Source organism: Mus musculus, chromosome 17, assembly GCF_000001635.26.
Source record: "Mus musculus strain C57BL/6J chromosome 17, GRCm38.p6 C57BL/6J".
Classification (NCBI taxonomy): Eukaryota; Metazoa; Chordata; class Mammalia; order Rodentia; family Muridae; genus Mus; species Mus musculus.
The window spans coordinates 78,714,157-78,741,585 of NC_000083.6; the positions used below are offsets into that span (position 1 = coordinate 78,714,157).

Consider the following 27,429-nt stretch of genomic DNA (forward strand, 5'->3'; position numbering starts at 1 on the left):
ATAACCTCCTTTTATTTTCAAAGTATTCCAGTGTTCCACTCTGAGATGACCCAGCTCACACTACTATCTTCTTTGAAACACAAACTACACTATTTCCTACTTGAAAACAAAACCGTTTTCTGTACATAAATATACAACTAGTACTTTATGAAACATAATACCTTTTATTTTTCAAGCAAAGTTTTAGGCAATGTTTAAAAATTCTCCATCAGGCCGGGCGTGGTGGTGCACACCTTTAATCCCAGCACTTGGGACGCAGAGGCAGAGGCAGGCAGATTTCTGTTCGAGGCCAGCCTGGTCTACAAAGTGAGTTCCAGGACAGCCAGGGCTACACAGAGAAACCCTGTCAAAAAAAAAATTCTCCATCAGAAATTATCTATGTTCTTAAGTAAGTTTAGAACACAATTTAAGGTCAATATACCAAAATATTCTCATCAAGACAGCAAGATTCAAAACAAACTGGGGAGAGAAAAAAGTCAGTTAAGAAGAAAAGAGAGAGCTAGGAATGGTGGTGTATGCTTGTAATTCCAGCATGTGGAGGCTGAGGCAGGAGAACTATCATGAGTTCAAGCCCAGCTGGCTGACGCAACGGTACAAGGTCTATCCATGCTTGACAGCAAGACCTGCTTTAAAAACAAAAGTAGAAGAAAAAGGTGTCGGGCTTTGCTAAATAGAAATGACAGTACTTATTTGTAAGTACACATCCTGAAGAGATAGTTGAGAAAGGAACAGACAAGCAGACTAGTTAGAAAATATCCTGTCCTGACAGTTAGGCAGCAAGCACTTTTAAATGTAATTTTATTGCCAGCAAATGTTTCAACAAGGAAAATCAGTGACATAAGGAAAGAGAGGGAGTGGGGTGGGGGAGAGTGGGAGAGGAGAGGAAGGAGTCAGGAGTGAAAGAAAAGAGCTAGGTCAATAATTAGTACACAGGTTGGTATACAAATGAAGAGAATAAATGAGTTGTTTTAACAAGCCTACAAAGTAAGTTGTGAACATTAATTTCTTTTAAAAGATTAACTTTCCAAGTGCTGAGAGATGGCTCAGGGTTAAAAGCACTTGCTGTTCTTCCAGAGAACGGGGTTCAGTTCTCAGTTCCCATGTCATGTGGCACAAAATCATCTGATGCCTCTGGCATGGGCGGGCTCCTGCCCCCACATGCACAAGCCCACATGCAGACACACATACCTACACATAATTAAAAGTAACAAAAGCAAATCTTTAGAAAGGTAAATTTTAAAAAAGAATCCTACTTTTCTAACGGAAGAAAAACAAGGTTATCACTCAAAGGACCATATTACTATAACACATGCTAGAAGATTAAGGATATATGCTAATGAAGAACAGTAACTAAGAAAAGCAGACTGTAAGAAACTTTCTGAAAAATATTCATGTATAGCCAGATGAGCTGGCCTGAACCTTACCCTATATCTGATGTTTTCCATTTGCATTTATTTTCATAGATAATAATCTGCCTCCAGTCTGTTTTCTCCTGTTGTAAAATTTCCAAGTCTCCGGAAGCCCTGACTTCCCTCACTCTGCAGGCAAGGCTGTGCTGGCAATCCCCGATCCCCTCGCCTCTACCTCCCAAGTGCTGGAGTTACAGGCATGAGCCAAGTTACCTGCCTCCGCTATTCCTGTTTTAGCATGTTAATTAGACTAACAATCTCTGCTGACTCTTTTAATTTTTATTACATTTTTTTCATTTATATGTGTGCATGCACATAAGCATGTGTGTGCCCCTGATTAACCTGCGGACGTTAAAGACAACATGGAGAAGTTGGGTCTCATCTGACTCAGAATCAAGCACCTCTATCTGCTAAGCTTTCTCCTCAGCCCTATACTGCTTCATAGGGCACTAGAGTGGCAGGCTGGAACTGTGTTTGCTCTTACAACAAACATCTGTGTACTGGCAGGTTTTGGGTGTCAACTTGACACAGCTGGAGTTATCACAGAAAAAGGGAGTTTCAGGTGAGGAAATGCCTCCATGAGATCCAGCTGTAAGGCATTTTCTCAATTACTGGTCAAGGGGGAAGGGCTCTTTGTGGGTGGTGCCATCTCTGGGCTGGCAGGTAGTCTTGGGTTCTATAAGAGAGCAGGCTGAGCAAGCCAGGGGAAGCAAGCCAGTAAGGAACATCCCTCCATGGCCTCTGCATCAGCTCCTGCTTCCTGACCTGCTTGAGTTCCAGTCCTGACTTCCTTTGGTGATGAACAGCAATGTGGAAATGTAAGCCGAATAAACCCTTTCCTCCCCAACCTGCATCTTGGTCATGATGTTTGTGCGGGAATAGAAACCCTGACCAAGACAATCTGAAAACATTGTATTTTCCTAAACAAAAGAAAAACCATTAACACAGAATTCCCTTTCAGCTTTTCCATGGTGACTTTTCCGAAGTGCGTGTCATGTAACTAACTGCCTTATGATCTTCTTAATCCTTCACATCCTCTGAAATCTAGTCCTGCTACTCAGTGGTGGCAAACTATTTAAGTCTGCTAAATTCCCACTTTTATTAGTAAAACAGAGCTAATAGCCCCAAACTCACAATACTATTATTAAAACTACACAATGCATGCCAATGGTTCTAGAACATATTGGTGTTAACTCATCTGTTCATGTCCTAAAATTTGGGCCATAATCTTATCTTAAATAAACGAAGTCTAGATGCAATAATTCCAAATGTTAAGAATTCCCAAATGGTCCAAATTTCAAAATTATATATATATATATATATATATATATATATATATATATATTTTTTTTTTTTTTGAGACAAGGTCTCACCATGTAGCCATGGCTGGCCTGGAACTGGCTATGTATAACAGGCTGGCCTCAAACTCACACAGGTCATCCTGCCTCTGCCTCCTGAGTGCTGGGATTAAAAGCATTCGCCAAGATGCTCAGATCAAAAATATGATTATTGAAAAAGTTTAAATTATTTAAAAAATGTTTATCTTTTTATATGAAGGTTTATTTAAGAAATACATAAAACATATCAGAATATTTCACATGTTACTTTACTTAATAAATTAGGGATACAATTTTTGTAAACATAAGAAAGGAGGTAAAATGACAGGAAGGCAATGGAGTTACGAGTAGATTAGCTGTATTCACATGGAAACAGACTAAGAGCCAAGCAAGTAAATAAGGAGTCCATACATTCCGATGCTCTACAGTCATCTGCAATATGGCAGTGGACAAGCTGAGTCTTTCCATTAAAATATACATATACATCCCACAAGGGCCCTAGAGATGCTACCAGAAGTGCTGAGACGATCTCTTCAGCTACACAACTGAACACGAGTAGGTATTTTTATCAAGCCAATGGTGACCACACTGTGAACGGAGAAAGGGAAACGATCCTACCCCAGCGCCCCCGAAAGACACTAGAGGAGTGAAGGCAGGTGGTCTGAGCTCAGCAAGTCCTGGTCAACTGACATGCTCGCTCAACAAATCATGCTGCAGAGACAAATGTACACGGTGGAACTAGATCCCTTCCCTCCTGGGCAAAAAAAAAAAAAAAAAAAAAAAAAAAAAAAAAAAAAATCAATTCAGAATGGATTAAAGGGTCTATGTCAAACCTGAAGTTCCTAGGCTGCTGGGGCAATCACAAGGAAACAACACACAGGCAGAGGAGACTCTGAAAACACTTAATGAAGAAAAGAGTAAGAAGAACGGACAAATGGGCTGAGTGGAATTAAAAAGCCAGGAAACAGAGGACACCAGAGTGAAATCTATGCCAGCTGGGGTCTGACAGATGATTCATATCTAGGACAGAAAGCTCAAGAAACTCAAATACCAAAAGTAATAAAAATCTGATGAATGAATAAATAATTAATGAGTCAGACAGACACTTCTCTAAGAAGCACAAATGGCCAACAAACAAACAAACTGTTCACCACCCTTAGGGATCAGGAAACCAAGGCTACTGAGGTTCCATCCCACCCCAATCTGAATAGCCATCATCAAGAAAACAAAAATATTCTAAGGAGAAACACTCATACTCTTACAGGTAGAAATATAAGTCAACGTAGCTACTGTGGGAATCAAATCCATAAAAAGATCCAACGATACCACACTCAACCAGAATCAACACACAACAGAATCCCTGCATAGCTACATATATCATACCTGAACGATGCAAGTATCTAAGCATACAGCATAAAGTATTAATTCCTGCCCCAACTAGGATGATTTCTTCCCTTGTTTATTTTCTTTAAATGTGGGTATGTATAGGTGTGCTTGTAGGTCAGAAGACAACCTGTGAGAGCCAGCCCTGTCCTTCACCATGTGGGCTCCAGAGACTCGGGTCCTCAGGCTGGGGCAGCACTTTACCTGCTGAGGCATAGTTACAGCTCTTGGGTATATATGTACCATACCCAAGGAAACAGGAAAATTCTGATAATCACACACAGATTAGGCGAAGTGGCAGGATATGTATTAATTTGATGAAACCCAACATTATTCTTTTTTTTTCTACAGAAGAAATAGACGGTCACCCTCCAAAAATAACAGCAATGACAAAAAATCAGCATAAGGTACTTGGTATTTTGTTAGAGCTTCCCTAGTCTAAATATGTTCTAAAAGCAGATCAATTATAAAAACTTGGAAAACTCAAATTCAGGTAAGGTGGCCCTGAATCTTGAGGACAAGGATGTAACGGATTCATTTTACAACCTGATTTTCATGCGCACAAGTGGCAAGAGCAGAGGTTTATGCTCGGTCTCCTCCTCAATAACTCTCCGCTGTATTTTTTGAGCCAGGGTCTCTCCTTGAAGCTGGAGCTTGCTGACTCAGCTAGACCAGCTGCACAGCAAGCCTTAGAAATACTCGTCTCTGCTTCCCCAGCAGAGATTACAAGTCTGTACCAACACACCCAGCTTTTATGTAGTTTTATCCAACTCAGGTCCTCATGTTTGCCCAGTAAGTACTTTCTTTGTCAACGAAGCTACCCCACGAGCCCACAACCTACCTTTCAAAGCAATAATGAGAATACGAAGGCAAGACTCTGTGAGGGGAGTGTAAAGATGGCAAGTCACGGTAAGAGTGTTCTCAGAGACAAGGCTTGGGTTCACTGGACAGCTGTGCACCATAGAGAAGCAGCCCCTCCCGTTATCCAGCCGAGACATCTAAGACCAACTCCAGCCTCTGCTCACTCGCCTGCAATCAATCCAAGTTCACCACCACGACTTTTGCTTATCGATGTCACAGGTTCCCTACCAAAAGGATCTCGACAGAAGTTACAAAGATTCTGGGAAACTCCTGTAAGGTTTAAAATCAGGACATGATTTCTTGTCAGCGTGACTACGAAAGCATAATTCTCCGGAATCTGAAACATGTGAGATAAAATAAACAAATCACTGAAACCGCATCAAATACGGACCAACTAATTCTTCATGTCATACGTGGCCTGTCTGCATTCCTCTATAATAACTTTTTCATATAATTTTCATATACTTCTTAGCAGTAGACACAGTATTTTAGTTATAATAGTGACAAATAACACGTGAATATATGAAATCAATTTATGAAAGGACAGGAACTTGTACAAATGTTGTAACCTGATGGTTAGAACACTTTGAGTGGCCTGCTCCGCCTGCTTTCCTACACAGCTCAGCAGCACCACTCACAATCAGCTGGACCCTTCCACATCAACCATTAACCAAGGAGAGCCTCCAATCTGCTGCAGGTATTGTCACAGCTGAGGTTCTTGCTTCTCAAATTACCCTAAGTTTGTGTTAGGTGTCAAAAACCTAAGCAGGATATAATTGAACAAGGACAACAGAAAGAAACCCAACTGGGATGAAACATGGTGAGGACTAAAGGGCTTCTCCAAAAAGAGCAGAATGTAGTGAAAAGGAGCCCAGGCATACCACGAATAAAACTTATAAATACTTGGGTATATCTCTAGGTATTTTAAGAACAACATAGTTACTTAAAGAAGGAAAATATTGTAAAGACTTGAAACATTAAAAATCCAGCTATCTCCAAGGTCAATGTAAACATGATAAAACATCAGGCATGTTCATGAGCATGCATACGTAAAATCTGGAAATATGTGCAACACATTATGTGAAATTTATCTGTAAAACAATTTGTAGATGGCTTAGAGAGAAATACTTTGCAGTTTTTAATATATTTCTATACATCTCTGTATATTTTTCTATGCATCTTGACTTATGTATGTATACCTATTTTAAATATTAAATAATTTCTTCTAAATGTAAATCTTAGTTTTCAAAAATAAATTGAAATTTAACTTTGAATTATAAATTTAAAAATTTTTATTTTGTAGGAAATTGATGTTTTTTAAGTTATTTATGTTCCAACTTTGTACAATTAATATTAAAGTATATTTATAAAGACTTGTTAAAATTAATACAGAATGATTAAAGTAAACATACCCATAACTACCTGAATTTTAATGATCATAATGCTCATATTCTTCTAAGCCTAATACACAAAAGTAAAACGTTATCAATCAGTGTTATTCAGTCAAAACACACAAGAGACCACAAAGCAAAAACTACAACAAAAAAAACTAGACCGCTATGTAACTATGAGAAAAATTTAAGTATATTAATCTTTAGAGTCTATAAATTCCTTACTCAATTCCAAGACAACCAGTGAAGAATCCAACACCAACTTTTCTTGAAAACTTAGTGTTGAATATCACTTTGGAACTGTCAGATCCAAATTCAGTGTTTTGGGGGGAAACAAAACAATTCTACAGGAGTCTGGGATTCTGACTCTGTTTTCCTCGCAGCCTAAACAGTGCTCAACTTTCCTGAGCAAATCCAGTTCTCATCTAGAGAGAAACAGTAACTTGTTTAGCTCCATATTGTTTCATGGAGCTGAAAGAACAGCAGGAGGAAAACAGCTGGATAAGAACTGACTCCAGGACAGAGTCAATTTTTTTTTTATGATTTCTGCTTATTTGTATTCTGCTCCTGTCCTTTACAAGATTGGTGGAATACAACTGAACTTATAAAGTATTAGTTTGACTAACGTTTTAATTTTTATTGCATCAAAGATGACAAGAACAACCATTTGCCTAACAATTTCTTCATCCTCCAAAACGATGACTGCATTCTCCAGCTAGAGTATATTTTAGTCAGGAGCAGAGTTGCCTTTCTAATCTCTCCCTTTTGTTTTAATACTACTATTTTTATATTATTATGTAATCTCTGCCCTCACCCCCAACCCCTGCTTTTTAAAAATAGGCTCTCACTCCGTACTCCTGGCTGGCCTAGGATTCACTATGTAGCCCAGGCTGAGTACAAACTTGAAAAGATCTGCCTGCCTCTGCCTGCCTGTGCGCACCACTACACTTGGCGAATTCCCACATTTAAACTGATGCACTTACGGGCTACTGTGCTACTTCAATAGCCACATACACTGCACAGTAACATCTTCTTCACATACACTAGGGTAAGTACTGGAGATAATTTTTTGAGGTACAAAAATGCCCCAACCTGCAGGGATAATCAGAGGGGACCTAGGGCAGGGGAGAGAGAGAGTGGGAGGGACAAGAAACACGAAGAATGAAGCAAGTCAATCATACTGATCAAGCTCTGAAAAGTTTATCCAGGAGTGGCAATATAAGCATAAGCAAGAGAAGGCTCCAAGGGAGCGGGGAAGAGCCCGGGGGCTCTCTGAAGGTCAGGTGGCAATCTTCAGCTCCTGGAACCAACGGTCACAGTGTCCTCTTTCCCCACAAACATTCTTACTGTTATGACCATGAACGTTCTCTCAGGATTGTTTATGTAAGCCAGAAATTTTCCGCAAGGCCATGGCTGAGGAACCATTGCTAAAGCCTAAAGGGGACGAGATGGCCCTGCTCTTACCCACTACACTCCAAGTCCTGCATCTAGCATGTATTACTAACAGTGCTCCACAGATACCTATATCCATTTAACAGATTTACAAGAAGCAACTAAAGAGGGTAAGGTAGCATAGTAACTGCTAAATGACAAAGCACTTAAAGTAGATATGGCTTATATGTAAAAGAAGGACCACAGTACTGCAGTTTAAAAATAGTACTCTAAAAAGTAGGAAATGGTAACAGACTTATTATGGAGAGATTTGATATATATATTGGGCAAAAAATGAAAAAAATATTTGAAGCAATCAGTTTTTAATTAGTATTTTGCTGCTTAGGAGGCAGGAGAGCATAGACCAGGTCCACCAGAGGAGAAGCTAAAAATTAAAACTTAGGAAAACTTGTTTCAACCACAGGACATGAATTGCTAAAGACAGGAGTACTGGGACTGAAGGAGCTGACAGTGTTTGCAACCTCATAGGAAGAACAACAATATCAACCAACCATAGCTCCCAAGGTCTAAACCATCAACCAAGGAGTACACATGGAGGGACCCATGGCTCCACCTGTATATGAAGCAGAGGATGGCCTTGTCAGGCATCAATGGGAGAAGGGGCCCTTGGTCCCGTGAAGGTTCAATGCCCCTGTGTAGAGGAATTCGAGGGCAGGGAGGTGGGAGTGGATCAGAGGGTGAGGGCACACCTTCATAGAATAAGATGGGGGATGGGATAGGAGGTTTCTGGGGTTGAAGTCGAGCAAGGAGATAACATTTGAAATGTAAATAAATAAAATGTCCAATAAAAAAAATGTCCAATAAAAAAAATGACCAAGAAAAAAAAATCTAAGTACCACAAGGTACAACAAACATATCGTGCCTATGAATAGGTAGAGTTAACAGGTTTGTAAACTGCTAGCATATTTTTAATGCTTTATGTTGATCAATTACCACTGAATGTATGTTGGAATATATTGTAATAGATGCCTTGGAAATGAAGTCTTACCCAGAAATGTACTTAATACAAAGTCAATGATGAAATGTTTTCCCTAAAAGCACATCATATTTGCTGATGGATTTGTTTGATTGTCAAAATTATTTGTATTATTTCCTTATCATAGTGAAAATTACTGGAGATGCAGTAAGCACATGTCCTATCATTCACAGTGTCTGTAAGATAACCCTGCATATAAAAGATGGCCTGTCATGATAAGTGATTTTGAAAGCTAACAATGTAAATAAACAAAATGCAACATTGACTGCAAAAAACAGGCAAAAACAAACAAACAAACAAACAAACAAACAAACAAACAAACAGACCTGCAAAGCATTGACATGCCAATGCATGACTGAAAGAGTACAAGAAAGCCTAAGACTGAATGAACTGAACCAAGGCTGCGTAAGAGAATGAGAGTCAGCCAGCTTTGGGAAAATGATTTTAGAATAGAGTAACAGGTCATCCCTGACATTTGCAAAAGTTGGGCATGTCAGGTTTCAACCAAAGAAAAGTATCAGCAAAGCTAGAGCTGCCATGGTGTAGAGATAGTCCAAGAAAAGGAATCCACTACAGTAGCAACTCTTAAACCAATGCAGGGGGCCCAGGGCCCATAAGGTGTTCGGCAAGCTTCATAGAGAGAAATGGAAACAAAATCACAAGGGACTGAGAAACAGTAGCCTGAGAGAGAGAACAAAAGAAGTGAGAAAACAATGATACCAGAGAACACTGGAAAGATACCTGAAGGCAGTAAATGTGGTCTGTTGGGAGAAACCTAGACCGACAAGCAGGAGGGAGCAAAGGCCGACTGACCACCAACAGCACCACTGAGAAAAGGGTTTCCATTCTTGTTACTGGGGAACCTAAGAGGCCAGGAAGAAAAAGTACAAAATGTTTTTGAACTTTAAAAATTCTACAGTGCCGCATCGTTCTTTTTTGAAAGAGGGGCCTCACTATGTTATTCCGGAGTCAGGAGAGCCTCCTGTCTCAGCATCCTCTGTAACTAGACTACATGGCACACACAAAAGCCTGGGCCAATGGCTCATTCTCTGTGAGGCTTCAGCAACCTGGGTTTTCCCTTAGTCCTGTGTGCTTTATTTAGACTCACTGACTTGGCTGGCCTGCACATTTCTAATGAAAAAAAGCAGGCTCAGACCTAAGAGTTCCATTCCAACTTTAGGACAGTCGACAAATTTCTAGTATTTATCTAAAGGCTCCCAGTACAAAAAATAAATTAATTAAATACTGCAATGTATTAGTAAGCAATACACAAACAAAATTAGAAGAGTACACATAAAGTAATGATACCTAGATGTTTGTTTTCTAGAGCGTGTGGGAGCTATCTGCTGGGTTTTGGCTTTTCCTTCTGAGTTGATCTTACCACAAAGCCCAGGATGGCTTTCCACAGGTGAACCCTCCTCTATCAACATCCTCAGTCCTAAGAGGCAGAAACTCCTCACTAGCCTTAGATACTTTTATTTAAAATCAGACCACCGAGAAACAAATACACAGCTAGCAATTTACAAAGAATGAGAAGCATGGGAAATTTGAGGGTGTGGACTTTTAACAAAAGAGAAAAGAAAAATGCTACATATGGATCATAAAGATGTTTTAGGACACGATGCCAAAGGCATTTCCTGGTGGTCAGAGTTCAACGTGTAAGAGGGAGTTGTGGGAAACATTCCTCATTCACGACTATGACAAACAAAAGCACCCATTTGAAGCCATTTACTGCAGTCGCATCCAGCAGCAATTATGAAGCCTTATGAAGCCAGTGGCATTCCTGAAATGAACCCCGTCAAACTGATCTGCCAGGGCAGGGCCCCAGGCTCTGCATGACAAGCGTGCAGACAGGCCTGGCTTCAAAGTCACAAGGTAGAACTACTGAGGAGCAAAAGGAACAGATAAAGGATTTGCCTAGTCACAGTGTGTATGCTGTAAATTTACTACAGTCACAGGAAACATAAATATCACAGATGTCTGAGACACATGACCTGCTTCTAAGAATAAAAATTTTATGGGATCCAGAATAAACATATACACATGTTCCTGCTGATCCATATTCAATACTACTGTAACCTAATATGAGATTCATCCAATTAAGAATAATTTATTAGGGCCAGGCAGTAGTGGCTCACACCTTTAATCTGCACTTGGGAGGCAGAGGCAGGTAGGTTTCTGAGTTCAAGGTCATCTTGGTCTACAGAGTGGGTTCTAAAATGGCCAGGCTACATAGAGAAATGCTGTCTCAAAACAACAACAACAACAAAACAAACAAGAAAACAAAACAAAAAAAAAAGAAAAAGGATGAAGACGGAGGAGAATTTATTGAGCAACTATTATATGTGCCAGTTACTCTGCCAGACCTTCCAAAATAAAAACCTCTGTAACTCAAAGTCTAGTGAAGGAACAACTATGCAGAGTATGAGATAAGAGAGTATGATAGGTATTCCATCACAAATCTCTGTTAACCAACTTCATAGATTAACCAGTAGTTTTTTCTTGTTTGGTAAAACGCTGTACAAAGCCTAGAGCATGTTAAGTAGTCACAGTAATAGCCATTCTCATAGTTCTTCCATATAGTTTGATTCCCACGGAAATATATACACTTATCAAGAGTCAGCTGGGCTGGGCCTGGTGGTACACACCTTTAATCCCTGCACTCCAGAGACAGGGATAGGCAGATCTCGAGAGTTCAAGGCCAGCCTGGTCAACAGAACAAACTCCAGAACATCAAGGACTACAGTGAAACCCTATCTCAAAAAAACCAAAACAAGAACAAAAAATTCAACTGGTTTTCCTGTCAAAAATGTTTATGTGTTCTGACTCAATTGAGTTTAATGGGATGACTTAGGAAGGGGGAGGGAAGGGAAGAAAGAAGAAGGCAGGGGTGGAGAGATGGGTAGGAGGATTCTGGGAAGGCAGGAAAGAAAGAGCCACTAAAAATAATGCTATCATAACAGATGTGGGAGAAACAACTGTGTTAACACCAGGGAAAGGGCCACAAAAATCCTGAGATGTTTTCATTCAGTGTGCTTTACTGAATGAAGGAAAACCAAAACCATAAATCATAAACAGTATAATTTGTGGTTTATTTAGGAATGAGAACACAGGACTGTAACTGGCTTTTTTTAAACATTTTTATTTATTATTTTTAGGTATGGTGTTTTGCCTGCATATACGTCTATGTATCACAGGCATGCAGTGCCCTTAGAGGTCAGATTTCCTGGGACTAGACTTAGAGATGTAACCATGTGGGTGCTGGGAATTGACCCATGGTCCTCTAGACCATGCTCTTAATCATTGAGCTGCCTTTCTAGCGCCTTTAGCTGGTCTTATTTAGAATAAGTGAAGGATAAGTAAACTTGGTCTTACATTGACAAATAACTATGCAACTATATTGGAACTTAAATTCTAAGGCTATTGTTTTGGACATCTTTTCAAGCAGCATGATCATCCAACAGTCTGGCGTACACTAAATGCTCCTGGTGTATATATTCTCACAGTGCACAATACTCTTTGCGTATAGAAGCCAAACAGGTTTTCCAGAGAAAGTAACTGAATCTTGATGATGATCAGAATTTAGAAGGCAGAACATTTCTATACACTGACCAAGAAGTATGAAAGAAAATAAAAATTATCGAACTATTTTCTCCTACTTCCTGTGCTCGGAATCATCATTAACCTTTTTCTACGGCATAAAATTTACCCTTTCTCAATTTTTTTTTACCTGTTTATTGGGGAATGATTAATATCTTTTAAATAGAGTTTTATAAGATTAAAATGAACTGTAAGTGTAAAATCCTGAGCAGTTTATCTGACACACGTTACTCACTAACCAAAGCCTTTACTGCTTACAGAGGGTGACGAGGACAGCAAGCTAAGCAGCATGCTGCTGTCACGCTGAGAGGAGGAGGCCTTCCTTGACTACCTCTATTCTTTCAAGTTCATTAACTGTGCTGACCCAGATCTCCAGGCTCTTCTTTGTCCCCTCCTCTTAGCCTTATAGGAAGCCACATTCCTGAGGAGCAGGTTTGGGTTGTGCCTGTAACTCAAGCTCCTGTGCTCACAGCACAACCTTCCCATTTAGGAAGCGTAAGCAAAACAAATAAAAACAAAACGAAAACAATTCACCCAGTGCTGTACTTCTCCACCAAGTGAGACTGGCATCACCTTGTGGAATCTGACGTCAGGTCTGCTTCTCCAAAGCAGATACGCTGTATTGGGTCCAATTTCTATCGCATACAGATGAGTGCTAATGGAGCCTGTGTGATCCGCGGTGAGACATTCCCTCGGGCCCTTCCTTGGAAAGGACCTCTCCAGTGTATTTATGCCAAGAACATATTTGCCACACCCAAAATACCTACTCCATCAAACTTACTCAACACATCCTGGCGTCACCTTCCTCGGCTCCTACCTAGTCCCTTGCTCTCCTTCCCACTTCATCTCCAAACATTAAGTGCTCCTTCCCATACGGCTTTCAGCTCACTATGCAATAATCATCCCTCTAAGCACATCAATATTTTCTACTGTCCATCATCGTGTTTGGATAATGTTATGTAATGAAAGTTAAACCTTAACTTTCTGCATAAGATCAAATACACAGTTGACTCATTTATTATTCTGTCCTCACACAACACATATAAAACTGACAAAGAAAAAAACCTAATAAGCAAAACATTATACAAAATTCCATGTCCGATTGACACATACAAACTATACTAAACTACATATAGTTATGTAATCTAATTAATGTATCTAACTAAACTTAGGAAAAATTCAAAGGCTCCAAATTTGAAAATTTTTAAAGAAAATGAAAGTTTTATTTCAATATTCCCTACACAAAAAAATGAAACGGCTAGTTTCTTCTCCAACACTGCATATACAACCAGGTGTAAGAAAGAGCACATGCCTGGAATCCCAGCCCACAGGAGGGTCAGAAGCTGAAGGCCAACCTGCACTATGTAGAGTTTCCAAGATCAGTCTGAGCCACATGGGACGGAGTGGGCTCTAGATAACACACTTAAATACTTCTGAGGAACACAAATTGTTTAAGACTTATTTCGAGACCCTAACAATATAATTTACTCTGTATATCATTAACTCTTCAAGTTGAAGAAAACTTTTTCAAGTGATGAGAATTTATATCTTAATAGCCATTCGAAACATGTATAATCATAAATCTTATGACTTACCAGATTCATTGAAACGAGTAGCAACTACACAGAGAAATCAATAAAATAGGAGGCTTTGGTACAGCAAACAGGACCTGGATTAGGGACTAAGACTCGGTTCAAACTAAGTCTATACCAATATTCTAAATTTCTTTAAAGGACAAAATATTCTTAGTCTAAAGAATGGGACAGAAAATAAGTAGAAATGCAGGGTTGGGAAAGACTCTCTAGAACTCTCCAATTACAAAAGCGTAAATAAAACATTCAGAATAGTATCCTAACATCCTCTAAGAGTTACAAAGCTGTGTAGTTCTCCTCCTGTCTGCCAGGGCTCCAGATTCCTCTTTCCCTTTTCCATCTTCTTCCTCAGCTGTCCTGTCTTCCTCTATGCCCAGTGCATACAAGCTTAGCATCACCTTCTTCTGCTACCTCTAGTCTATCCATTAGCACCAACACCTCATTTATAGTTCTCAAACCATACAGGGCAAAGACAGAACAGCAGCTACTATGACAACCGAATCACTGTTTAAATGATGATGACGGTTTGTGTCGGCTTCTAAAACATGCTAAATAGACAATATAAACTAGTGCATTCCGTCCAGAGATATGTCCACCAAGTAAAACTAACCGATGAGAGCATTCGAAACGCACAGAAGCTAGCTCCAAAGAGCAAGTTAGCTGGCAGGCTTGGAAGCACACTTTACAGGTAAGCAATCGCACTGGCCCATACTTCCTATTTCTTAAGCTTTTAACTACCCAGCTTGATCTGTGTGTCATCACCAGCAGTTTGTAAATAAAAGAGAAGCCTACAAAACCTGAAAGTCCTAAGTGAGAGGGGCTGTCTGGCTCTAAGGCCCACTGGCATCTTGTACTGCAGAGTTACTACGGTTAGAGACCGTGTCATCCCTTGGAGAGACAACCCCGGTAAGAATCTCCCAGGACCCCAAGGGCAGGGCTGGTTTGTTTTCTTCTTAAGGGCCCGACACTGAAACGGGAACACCATTAGCAGATTTCCTAAATCAAACAGCACAGTTGTATCAAGCATCAGAGGGAAACCTATCCAGGTGATTTGCTCTCTGAGACACTTCTCAAAGACCGCAGAGCCAAGAGTCTCTTGTTTTAAAATCTGCCTAAAGGACAACTACTTTGGAAGAAAACTGGGATCTTCCCTGCCACTAGAATTCAAAGATATGTGAATAGAGAAATAAAGGTATGACACGGCATAACCCAGCGCTTGGGAGATGGACTCTGTAGCAGACTGGGCTACAGAGCAAGACCTTGCAGCAAAGAAAAGCCAAAACAACAGAACAAGAAAGTTCAGGATAAGCAGACATAGCTCTTGATATAGGGGAGTGCTTTGAGTATGACTTTTTTTTTCCCAAGATACACATTGAGGACATTCTTATTGGATTGTGAAACTAAAACTAGAGAATTCAGCACCTTTTTCTACTGAAAACAGCTAAAAATTCTGGACAAAAATATTGCAATTTTCTTTAAAGCACCGTAAAATTGACAAGATAGCAAAAAAATTATCTGGTCCAAATTAAAGAGACTGTCAGAACCCAGTGAGGTCAGGAAATAAGAGTGCTCATATACAGACCCAGCAAGACAGATCTGTATGTCAGCTTGGATAGGCTGACAGAATACAAATGGCAAAAAACCAAAAGCCCAGTCCATCCAGACTGGTCATCTTACAGGTGACAGACATACTTCACATTCAGATAGGACACTAACAGGTTTATAATGACCAGGCAAAGATAGTGTGTGTGTTTGTTCTCAGATATATTTGCAACCCAGTTCTCATCAGACAAGTGGTCTGAATGCCTCAAGCAGTGACTCTTGTTTAAACTAGTGCTGGACTAAGATGGCCTCCAATGACTAGTAATCTATAAGAAAGCAAGTCCAGAACCTTTGAAAACTGGGAATAGTCGTCTACTTTTCTGAGGAGAAGGAGCGTACACGGAAATGAGGAACAAGTCGCCGTGAGTGAGGAGCAACCGGAACAGTCCACCTAAACTAGAGAACTGTGGAGACACCAAGTTAAAAGGGACACACCACACACGGGGGTTAAAAAAGACAGCCTGGAAAAATAAAAAAACAGTCTGCAAAAGGAATCAAAATGAATGTCAAATGAACCCAAACTAAAACTCACTCCATAACCACTACAGGCTGAAACGAATCGAACAGTGGAATGATGGACTGAGAGAAAAATCAGAATACATTAGCCAGAATAAATCGGGGGAAATATAAAGATGAAAAGCATAGAGAAGAGAAGAAAGGCCTAAGATGCACGCACACTCAGAAACTCAAGAGGGCAAGAAAGTGCAGCCAAGGGTTTAGCTAAAGAAATTATAGCCAGATATTCTGTAAGTTAATGAGATTTCGAGCATAACAAAATTCAAAGCAAACTGAAACCCATGCTCCCAAAAATTAAAGACAAAATACCAAAGACAGAGGGAAAGTGTAAATGTATCCAAAAAACCAGGAAGCAACAAAAAACACATTAAAGTCTCTAAAATGTTTTAGGTAAAAAGAAAAACAATAAATATCAGCATGACTGATTACTTCAGAAGGTTTTGAGAATTCTTAACGGAGACACTGCGGCTGAGTTCAGCTTTGTGGTAGAGGGTGTGCTTAGCATGTGCCAAGCCCTGGGTTGAATCTGTAGGAAGAGGACAAAAGAGGAGGAGGGAGAGGTGGCAGAGGAGGTAAAGAACCTGAAAAGACTTTTAAAAAAGAAAAGCCTGTCAAAACACCTGGAGACAAAAGTGACAGAGCTTATCCAAAGCCTACTTCAATCCTGGTCATTTAACCTCTCTGTGACTTAAAAAGTTTGGAGTTAACTTCCAAAGTTCATTCCCCCTCAAAGATGGCTCTGTCATTATAGATTTCAGTCAGTAGGAGGTGATTCAAATGATAATAGGCTACCGCCTAAAAATAAAATGCTAGCTATCTTCCGAAAGAACAATGGAAATTAACAGAAATTATATCTCATATCTATAAAAAGCCATCCATATACTGAATGCCAACAGATGTTGAAAACTGCCAAACTTTATACACACTGTGTCAGAGAGAGAGACAGAAAGAATAGAAAAAAAACCTAAGCATTTACCTTCAATTTTTGTTACATATAGAACCAAAAAAAAAAAAAAATTCTAAAAAATGCTCAAAAACTGCTAATGCTAGAGCCATAATTTCTATGATTCTGATTCAATTGGTCTGGATGAGGCCCAGGGAACAGATTATTCTAAGGTTGCCATTAAGGTGGAGAAACACTGAACTCAAATGACAAAAGGATATATTTTAAAAGAGTAAAAACCCCTGTAACCTTTCCAAAAATATAATTAATGATTATGAAATTATCAAGAACATGAGTAGAATTTTAAAAAACCTATTCACAAAGTGATCTAATGAAGGTTCTTTTTTTTTCTTCCAAATTTAAAAGTAGAAAGAAAAAGATAAATCAGTTCATTTTATAAAATGGTTACAAATGTCCAGGATTTGTTATCCAAGACGTAATGCAAAGGTAAGATACTGTATTCAGTGAAGTTGGGCTGCTACCATCATTCCTGTTCAATGGCTTTCGTGCCAGCATCTGACCCTGAATGTTCTACTGCAAGGTCTCAGGGAGGCACCCTCCCTTCGTGGTCTGCTCTAAGATGAGTTTATGATTGAAGATTAGCATTTTCTCAGAGGCAATAAACAGGCGAGAAAGTGACATCGTGTATTTGCTACCATTCATTCAGTACTTGATTTACACACCAGGCACCTACTTAGAGACTTGAAAATAATCTCACTTAATTCTAAGGCAATCGTTTTTAAAGTTCTTACATGTTTCACTTACATGCTCAGTAGATCTCGAAAGTTTACAGAACAATGTGCTTAGCTGTTCTCAGTGCCCTTCCCCTCACACCTCACACCCTACCCAGGGCACACTGGCTAGTCAGTTGTCTTCCTATGCTCAGAACCTAGTGTAGTTGAGGATACATCAAAATGTCTATGCAAAAACCTCACCACCACCTCTCATTCTCAACTCAGGCCTCCATTAATTACAACAGACTCCTAAACATTCCCTGGCTTCCCCTACCCACCTCCTGGGGCACATTCTGACTTCCTGCCAAGGGTTCATTTTAAAGATGCGCCTGTGCCTTTTGTCAACACATTCCAATGGTTGCCAAATCCACTGAGGTGAAACCCAGTGATGGTTGCTTTCTTGGTCCTGGGGGTTGAACTTAGAAGCCCTGCATACTCTGGGCAAACCCACTGAGCTGTGGTCTCAGTCCTCTTTCTACTTTGTATTTGAAGCTAGATATTCCATGTTGTCCTTGAATTGCCCCTGTAACCCAGACCAGCCTTGAACTTGTGATGTCTCTCTCCCTATGTCTGCCAAGTAGCAGAGATTACAGGCCTGTGCCACCAGACACAACCAAAATTCAAAGTCTTTTTACAGGAAGCAGGATCCAGTATCTTCCCCTGGCATCATTTCTTCCACTCCTCCTCCATTCCAGCCACAGGTGCCTCATTGTTGTCCTGGTGATATTCTAAGCATCCTCCCTTCTCCTGGCTGGTTTAACTCTTTCTGGACCTCAGGTACGGCCTTGGAAGGTTTCGGCTCAATAGCTCTGGGTCTGTGGTGACTTACTTCCTACCCCTAGACTTTACCAGGGCATGCAATACTTTGCAATGTAGCAAGTATTCATCACTGTTTATCTGACCCTATCATTTAAATTTCATGAGATAAGATCTTATATCTTCTCCATGCCTAAAACAGGACCTGGCATGAAGTCTGTACTTGAAAAATATTTGCTAAATGAGATACAAATCATTAGTGCCAAAATCTAGATTCATAAGCACTCCAGCCCAGAGTCTCTATAGCACATGTCTTCTACTAGTTGATCTAAACAATTCTACCGCTCCCATGTAGACACTTCCACACACACACACACACACACACACACACACACACACACACACATCATCATCATCAAAACCTAGGGTTACTTGATTTTCTTTACATGTTGGCCCTCCTGTAAGTAACTTTAAAATGACTAAGCTTCGGGTTTTGATTACTTCATAACCCTCCACATTTGCTGCCAAATCTTCTCACGCTGTTCTAAGAAAGTCAATCTCTCCCTCAAATGGGTCTGAGTCTCCTACCCACCACCATACTGATTAGGATGCAAACTTCTCTGGGGTCTCAGGCACGACGACTCATACATGAAAAAAAAAAAAAAAAAGAAAACCTCTCAAATATTATTAGTATTCTTTCAATTCCTTTCTCAAACACAAAACTCAGCAATACCTTGATATTCCCTATTCTCTATTCCCTCCTGAATCACCAATTCTCACGGTTGGTGGGGGGGATGGTCTATTAACTAACAAGAGAAAGGAGGAAAAAAGATTTTTTTTTAAATGCTTTTATATGCTGTGACTCCCTTCTCACTCCCATTATCTAAAGGAGGGAGGAAGTGACACAGGCTGCCCAGACAGATGAGAACTTGGGTTGCCTTTCACAACTCAGCCCTGACAACTTGAAAGAGCGGGATTGACAGGTTCCTGTAGGGACAAATGAGACTGAACCTTAAAGGCACTTCTGTTGACTTTGGTGTTAACGGCTTCAGAAGAGATTTAAAAATTAAAAGGACAGAGGCATGTGTCATCACAACTCATTTATCTCTTTTACTTTACATTGTCCCCCAACCCCAGGAAAAGCCTAATGGCACAGAAAGGGAGAATCAAATTTAATGTTGATTTAAAGTACAAGGTTTTTAAATTTTTTCATTCTGTTAATGATACAGAGACCATACATATAAACCCTGCAATAATAATAGTATTTATTATATTTACAAAATAGTCTATGATTTTTTTTCTAACTTTCTCTGGAACATAAATCAAAAGATTTTAAAATTAAGTAGTGTCCTTATCGTAAAGAAAAATATGAAACTTACCTGAAGTTAATTTGGATGTGTGTATAAAAATTAAAGACTAGTTAAATGTACACATAAATTGTAAACTCTAAGCCTCAGAGAATAGAATGAATGAACATAGGCTAGTCTGTAGATCCTCATACATCTACACATAGGAAGGCAAACTTTTTTTTTTTTTTTTTTTTGGTTTTTTTGAGACAGGGTTTCTCTGTGTAGCCCTGGCTGTCCTGGAACTCACTTTGTAGACCAGGCTGGCCTCGAACTCAGAAATTCGCCTGCCTCTGCCTCCCAAGTGCTGGGATTAAAGGCATGCGCCACCATGCGCGGCTCAGGCAAACATTATTTTATTGCTTGTTTTTAACCAGATTAGAGTCATTTGTTTTATAGTCCCTAAACTATAAAATATGCTAAAATTTAAACAGAAACAAACAAAAATCACTTGCAGCAACCATGCATGGAGTTAGCTCTCATGCAGTAGTCCCTTGGACCTGAACTCCATAAGCACATTTACAGAATGCGTTGCCAGTAACGACAGGTAAATGTCTGACCATTTCTGCGTACTCTCAAGTCACTGGGTTGAGTACAAGATCAGTCACCACAGGAAGACTTACAAATATCAAATAGACTCATACCTAACAGTAGGGATGAGAAAGTCAGCAAAGAATACAAGCCATGTAACTGCAGAAACGTAAGAAACCATACAGGCCACTACCTGACTTCATTCAATTGCCCTACCCACCGCCCCGAAGTTGGTTACACTCCTGTATTCCTAAGTTTCATCGGAGATAGACATAACCGTGGGCTAGTTCACACAGCTCTATCCACTGACTGTCCGCCTTCTCATTAAAACAGAAACTCCATGAGGGGGGCAGGTTTCGTTAATCGGAGTCTGGATACACAAGGCAGGCATTCACTGAGCCCTGAACCTGTGCTGAATAAGTAAGGGTTGAAACTGAAGCCCAGAGAGGTCACAGAATCCCCTCAAGGTCACAGAGCCGGACTCAAGCCCAGCCTTTATCAGAGACTTATTTACCATAACCTTGCCTGTTTGCTCCTTCTGTGGCCACATCAATCTCTCAAAGCAGTACGCTTCTACAAGCGAGTCTCTTCAGTGTTTCTTTCTCTTCATATTTTGTGCCAAAAAAAAAAAAAACCACCAAAAACCAAAAAAGAAACACACTTCGAGTGCTTCGCAAACAAACTAAAACTGTACTCAAATTTCATAAGCATACAGATTTAGCCCATAAAACAGAGAGGCACAATTCACAGCTCTTTGAGTTCCTCTGGAAATTAGTGTATGTGTTGGAAGTTTTATAAACAGTCACAGTAAACCTACTTACCAACTCAGAGTGACCAGTGAGTTACCAACCTTTCATGCTTCTCTGGCGCACAAGAGCTCCTCTCAGATAAGCATGCTTTATCTGGCAGGTTATGCAAGGGGGCAACGTAGCCCTGAAGCCCCTTTAGTTCCTTTTAAGCTCTGGACATACAAATCAACTCTTGGGAAGTTTGAGATTCTGTGAAAAGATGTCCCACCTCTGCCCATTTTCTGACTCCCATCAATCAAATCCTTCACTGAAACCTATGAGTCTAACCCAAACGCGAATGCGGGATGGGGTCAAAGGGCAGACAGGGAAACATTTTCAGACATAAAACTGGAGCTGACACTGCTAGTAACATCAGTTTCTCGAGGAAAGCCAAGGCCTCACTGATACAACTTGTGTTGCTTTCTCTGGTCACCTTCCTTGCAGAGTGAGCGATAGACAACTGCCAAACCCTTCTGCGAGGAACGTCTCTAGACCTAGGGTGCGTCAGGTTGAGCCAGGATGATCTGCTCGGAGTCTCTCAAAACTACTGTCAACCCAATCAGTAAACCGAAAGGGACAGACAACCCCAAAATGTGGCATGGCAAACCAGTAGGAATAAGCACCGGAGTTGAGAGTGGGGAAAACAGCCGCCGGGAGGGTAAATGGATCAGAAGGAGTGGGAAAACAGGCTCAAGGAAGTGGGATCAGCAAAAAAAAGTCAAAGGTGACTGGAGGAAGGGGGATGAGATTCTGGAAGTGATGGGCGCAAGGCAAGGGGGAGGGGGCGCGAGCGGGCTGGGGGAGGGGGCGAAGGGTCTGGGGCGGGGCTGAAGAGAGAGAAGAGGCGGGATGAGGACCGCCAGGCCGGGAGGGTCTTTACCTGCAGCTCCGCCCGCTCCACCTCCCACTGGGCTCTCTCCACCTCGAAGCGGGCCCATTCGTGCTGCAGGAAGTGCAAGATCCCCGGGAGGCTGTACTGAGCTCGGGCCGCCCCCGCCGCAGCCGCTCCGTCTCCGGCCGCTGCAGCCTCCGCCAGAGGCCCGAGCCCCTTAGCACCGCCAGCTCCCGGGTGGTTGTTGCTGAAGAAGACGCCGGGCCCCGCCTGCTCGTCCATGGCGGCCGCACGAACCCCGGGGAGCTCTCTGCCTAGGCGCCCAGCAGCGGCGGCAAACTGCGGCGGCCAGCTCTGCCTCCTCCCTCCGCCGCTCCCCGCCCACACCCCAGTCAGCAGGGAGCAGCCGCCCGGGCGCGGGGGCCGGGCGAGCCCGTGACGGGCCGGGAAGTGGGTCAACTGCGGCCCGCGGGGCTTGCCGGGAAATGTAGTCCCGGGGCGTGGCGAACCCCGCTTGCCTGTAGGCCTGCGCCTCTCGGAGGCCGGACCGAAGCCACGCCCTTTCCTCGCCACGCCCTCCCCTGACGGCTCCGCGGGTTTCCTCTTCGGCAGTGCGGCCAGCCGATGCCCCTCGGGTCGCGCCGCCGCAGGCTCCCTTCATGCGGAAGTTCGCGAGCGGCGCTCCCTGTTGCATATTCGCACGCGGAAGTTATCACGCCAAGTACCAGCCCTAGCTCCACTTAGTTTAGGGCTTCCTGGTCGTTTTGTTAAGAAATAGGCGCTGGGCAAGCCATCCGGTCGTCTGCCCCCTCGTCGCCCTTTTCGGGGTTCATCAAAGCCTCGACACCCCTGGACCACGGCTTGCCATCGAGCCTACCATTCATCCCCAGAGGGGCTCAGTGCTTGTTAACAGACCAGTTTTCCCTTAGGAGGAGGAACTCTGGTCTTCTCTCTTTCTGCTAAGGTTCGACATTTGCCATGAGGGCTTTTTCTAATTTCCAGTTTAACACTTGGTCTGAAATATTAGTATTAAAAGTCCCTTTCTCTGTGCTAATCCTGCTTGTAAATTCTGCCAAAGTTTTAGATCTCCAGTAATAAAGAAGTGCTGCCTGTCCAATCTCATTTTTCCCCCCATCTTTGCGGCAGTTTTCACTCAATTCGCTTGAACAAGTATTTTATTGTCAGTAATATTCCGTGCCAGGAATATAAAGATAGATGTCACAGTTCTTGTCATCAAAAGGAGGTTGACATACATATAGAGTCACAGAGCCCTAAGGGCTACAATCAGAAGGAACAAAGTCCCTTTTTGCTCTATTGCACTCCTGAACCCGGGAACCTCCCCTTCCCACTTGTCGCTTTCCTAATTTCTTGGGCAATTGATCTTTACACCAAAGGCACACTAAAATCCTTTCCTTCTAAGTGGTTTGCCAGTGTTTTCCCTCTCTGAGTACCCTGATAACTATTATCATTATAAATTTACACTACACCAACTGGAGAAAGGAATGTGCCTGAAGAACATTTAAGAAATGAAAACGAAATTAAGTAATTATTTATCTGTCACTCCAACAAAAAAAAATTGTAATTTTGTTTTGATCTGGTGGACATGAAAAAAGAAAAAAAGAGAGTCAAGATACAAGCTGATGAGTGACTTGCAAGGGAAGGGCATCCTGTCCCTGTCCTCTCTGTTCCCTGGTCTTCCCATGGCAACTTGTGAAAAGGACAGGAAACACATTGTCTCTGCTCGGGTTGCAAAGAGCGATGGCAAAGCCCTCTGCTCAGTTACTGAATGTTTCTGCTTTGTGAATTCATTCTTTATTATCATAAAAAGTTGATCCAGGCCTGGCCAAATTCCTTGTGTCATAAATTAGTTTGGCTCTAAATGTTCTTTGAGATCCAGCCTGATTCATTCACAGCTCAAGAAATTGAGACTGTCCTCAATGAGACCTTGAATGACAGATGACTACCAAAACTAGCACCCAGATTACCTGCCTGTTAGCCCAGTAACCTTAAAAAAATTAAGCTGGACATGGTGGCACAGCCCAGAGACAAGAGACAAGCAGAGGGAAACAGATTTCTGAGTTTGAGACCAGCCTGGTCTACAGCATGAGTTCTAGGACAGCCAGGGCTAGTTATATATTTCTCTATCTATCTGATTTAATTTTAATTAATTAAAAACATGCTGACTACTCTTATATCTATCAGAACCAAGAAAACATAAATAGAATTTTTTTCCTTTCTTTTTTTTTTCCCTATCCTTTTCTTTCTGTTTTTTGTTTCTTGGATTTTTGAGACAGGGTTTCTCTGTGTAGCCCTGGCTGTCCTGGGACTTGCTCTGTAAGACCAGGCTGGCCTCCAACTCAGAGATCTACCTGCCTCTATCTCCCAAGTGCTAGGATTAAAGAAGTGTGTGCCACCACCTGGCTAAGATTGGAACTTTTTCATCTGAGCGATTTAAGTAATTTTTATAAGCTTGGGTGTTAAACAATCTGTTTTTTTCCTCTAACAGAAGACATGTCAGACAAGACAATGGCTTTAAACTGATTCACAAAAGACTATAAAACATAATTAAATGCATAGATAATAAGGCAGGGTAGATGATTCAGTCAATAAGGTACTTGCCATCTAAGCATGGGAAACTGGGTTTGAATCCACAGCACACACATAAAAGCGAGGTGCAGGCAATGACCTGTAATTCAGTAATGGGAGATGGCAGGATATAAAGTAGAGACAGGTAAATTTATGGATATAAGTGACTAGCCAGTCTGGCCAAACAGATGAACTCTAGGTTCAGTGAGAGATTCCTGACTCTATTTAAAAACAAACAAACAAAAATAAAATAGAGCTGGGGATTAATCAAGGAATACTCATGGATTTCAGACAGACACACACACACACACATATACATGCTACACTAATGGATTTCAGACATGCACACACACATACACATGCTACACTCATGGATTTCAGACATGCACACACACATACACATGCTACACTCATGGATTTCAGACATGCACACACACATACACATGCTACACTCACATACTTCCCAAAAGTATCAACATCCTGGACTACTATGGATACATACTAGAGAATCATTTTCATTCTTATTTAAACTTTATTATCAAATAATTTCTTTGCTTTTGAGTACATCTTTACAATCAAAATAGCATTGATGGTTCATATCATGGACATAACATTCAATAAGTCAAAATATTAAGAGTTATAGTAAAATAGGATATTAAACTTACTTTAAAAGATCTGCATGTGGTAATATTTTGTTGGTAGTTTAACAAAACTCAGTACATTTTTTAAAGTTTTAAGGTTCTTTGTTTTAATAAGGACCCTGAATCCTGTATTACTATATGAGCTAGATTCTAAAACATGTGTGTGTGTGTGTGTGTGTGTGTGTGTGTGTGTGTGTGTGTTTGCTGCTCATGAGTGGAGGTCAGAGAATAACTTATGGAGTAAGTTCTCTCCCTTTAGTGTGTGGGTTCCTGGGGATGGAAGGCAGGACTGTCAACTTTATTAAAGCATAACACATGTCTTACAAAATCAGTGTGAGGTCATATAGGAGAATGAATTTAAATGTTTACCATAATACCTACCTATGGTATATACTAAATAATCATAACTTTTTATAATATAGTTCACAAGACTAAATGAAATTTGTACACACACACACACACACACACACACACACACACACACACACACACACTTAAGGCCCTGGTCAATGCCATAATTAATTTCCCTTTTGCCTTCTTCACTCCCACTCCAGGACTTCAGTAAGAGTTAAATCCTAAAACCAACAAGACTGATGCTTAAGCTAACCTCTAAGCCTCAAACAAAACTCATGGTGTTGTTGATGTTCCAATATCTTCATTATCCAATAAAGCCCAAGTGGCAGGGCCAATAGCTTCTTTTCTGAGCACACAGAGCAACCGTTGAGGTGGTGACTTCTAAGTCAGCGTAAGGTGAAAGGGGGACCTGCTAGCAGGGTTCTCAGATAACAATGTGTGTGTGCTACGTTCCACTTCTCCATGTATGCTTTGTAGGACTAGCATTACATTCCTATAAAATGACAATTCGTCTGATATTTTTTCCCCCGTTTTTCATTAAAAATGAGTGGCTCTTTTTCCCAAGCTGTGCAAAATAACAGGTTATTTGAGTTTCCGAGAAAGGCTTCAAATTGAACCTGATGGCTCTTTCAGAGTTTTGAAGGAAATGGCTTGGGTGGAAAGAAGCCTCCAAAGGGACTAAAAGCGCTTTGGGGAACAGGAACTTGCCATCGCCCATTGTTTATTCACGTCTGTCCTGTCTCTCATCTCTGCCCCCTTTTCCTTCCTGCCTGTTCTCTATCAGGCAGCTTTTTCCTGCATCCAGCTTCCCTCAGACTCCTCAGATGCTCTGCCGGAGATGTCTGGTCACAGCTGTGTTGTGGAAACATATCGTGCACATTGAGAATGAAGGAATCCTATCATGTGAAAATTCCCTTGGAGTCCAACAATTAAATCCGCATTGCGAATCTGTGATAGGATAGGGACTTGGCCTTATTAGTTATTACTGCAGTTACTATTATTTGGGGAGAAATTTGAAGCTAGGAGGTTGACTTATTTTAGCTTTAAAATGATCATTTGGGGCTGGAGAGATGGCTCAGCAATGAGGAACACTTTTTTTTGAACATTTTTTTTTAGATATTTCCATTTCCATTTCAAATGCTAACCCCAAAGCCCCCTATACCCTCCCCTAGCCCTGCTCCCCAGCCCACCCACTCCTGCTTCCTGGCCCTGGCATTCCCCTGTACTAGAATGAAGAACACTTACTAGTCTTCCAGTGGACCTCAGTTCAAGTCCCAGCAGGCACATCAGGAGTCTCACAACCACCTGTAACTCCAGGTCCATGGAGAATTAACACCTGCACTCACATGCACATTTTATTTAATAAGTTTAACTTTAAATTTTCATGTGTAACTTTTTTAGATAATCTAAAAGGGCGCTACAATAGCGATCATTTTGAATCTTGGAAGACAAAGCAAACACATTATCTATTTTATTTTACTGGTCACTTTTTGATACTTCACGATAAAAGAATTTTCATTATTGTTATTGTTGCTGTTATTTGACACAGGGTTTCTCTGTATAGACCTGACTGTCTTGGATTTGCTCTGTAGACCAGGCTAGCCTCAAACTCACCAAGATCCACCTCTCTCCCTCCCAAGCTCTGGGATTAAAGGCATGTGCCACCACTGTCTGGCCAAAAAAGATCTTTTTTAAGAATACAGTTTCATCTCCATTTTTAAAATGTATCATTAAATTAGAATTAATTTTTATTTTTTGATGGATTATAAGTATATAAGTAAATACTTCAAGGCTATATA

At 41.0% G+C, this 27,429-nt stretch overlaps 1 protein-coding gene across 2 annotated transcripts in view; it reads right to left on the reverse strand.

The window, feature by feature from the left end:
• Positions 1-23,166, reverse strand: part of Strn (striatin, calmodulin binding protein) — an 87,425-nt gene extending 64,259 nt beyond the window's left edge. The window contains exon 1 of one of the 2 annotated variants that reach the window (XM_006524357.3): positions 22,098-23,166. In XM_006524357.3, the coding sequence (XP_006524420.1) occupies positions 22,098-22,331 (234 nt within the window). In that variant the 5' untranslated portion in view covers positions 22,332-23,166. The remainder of the gene's footprint in view (positions 1-22,097) is intronic. The other variant, NM_011500.3, reaches the window with a different exon arrangement.
• Positions 23,167-27,429: the final 4,263 nt, after the last annotated feature.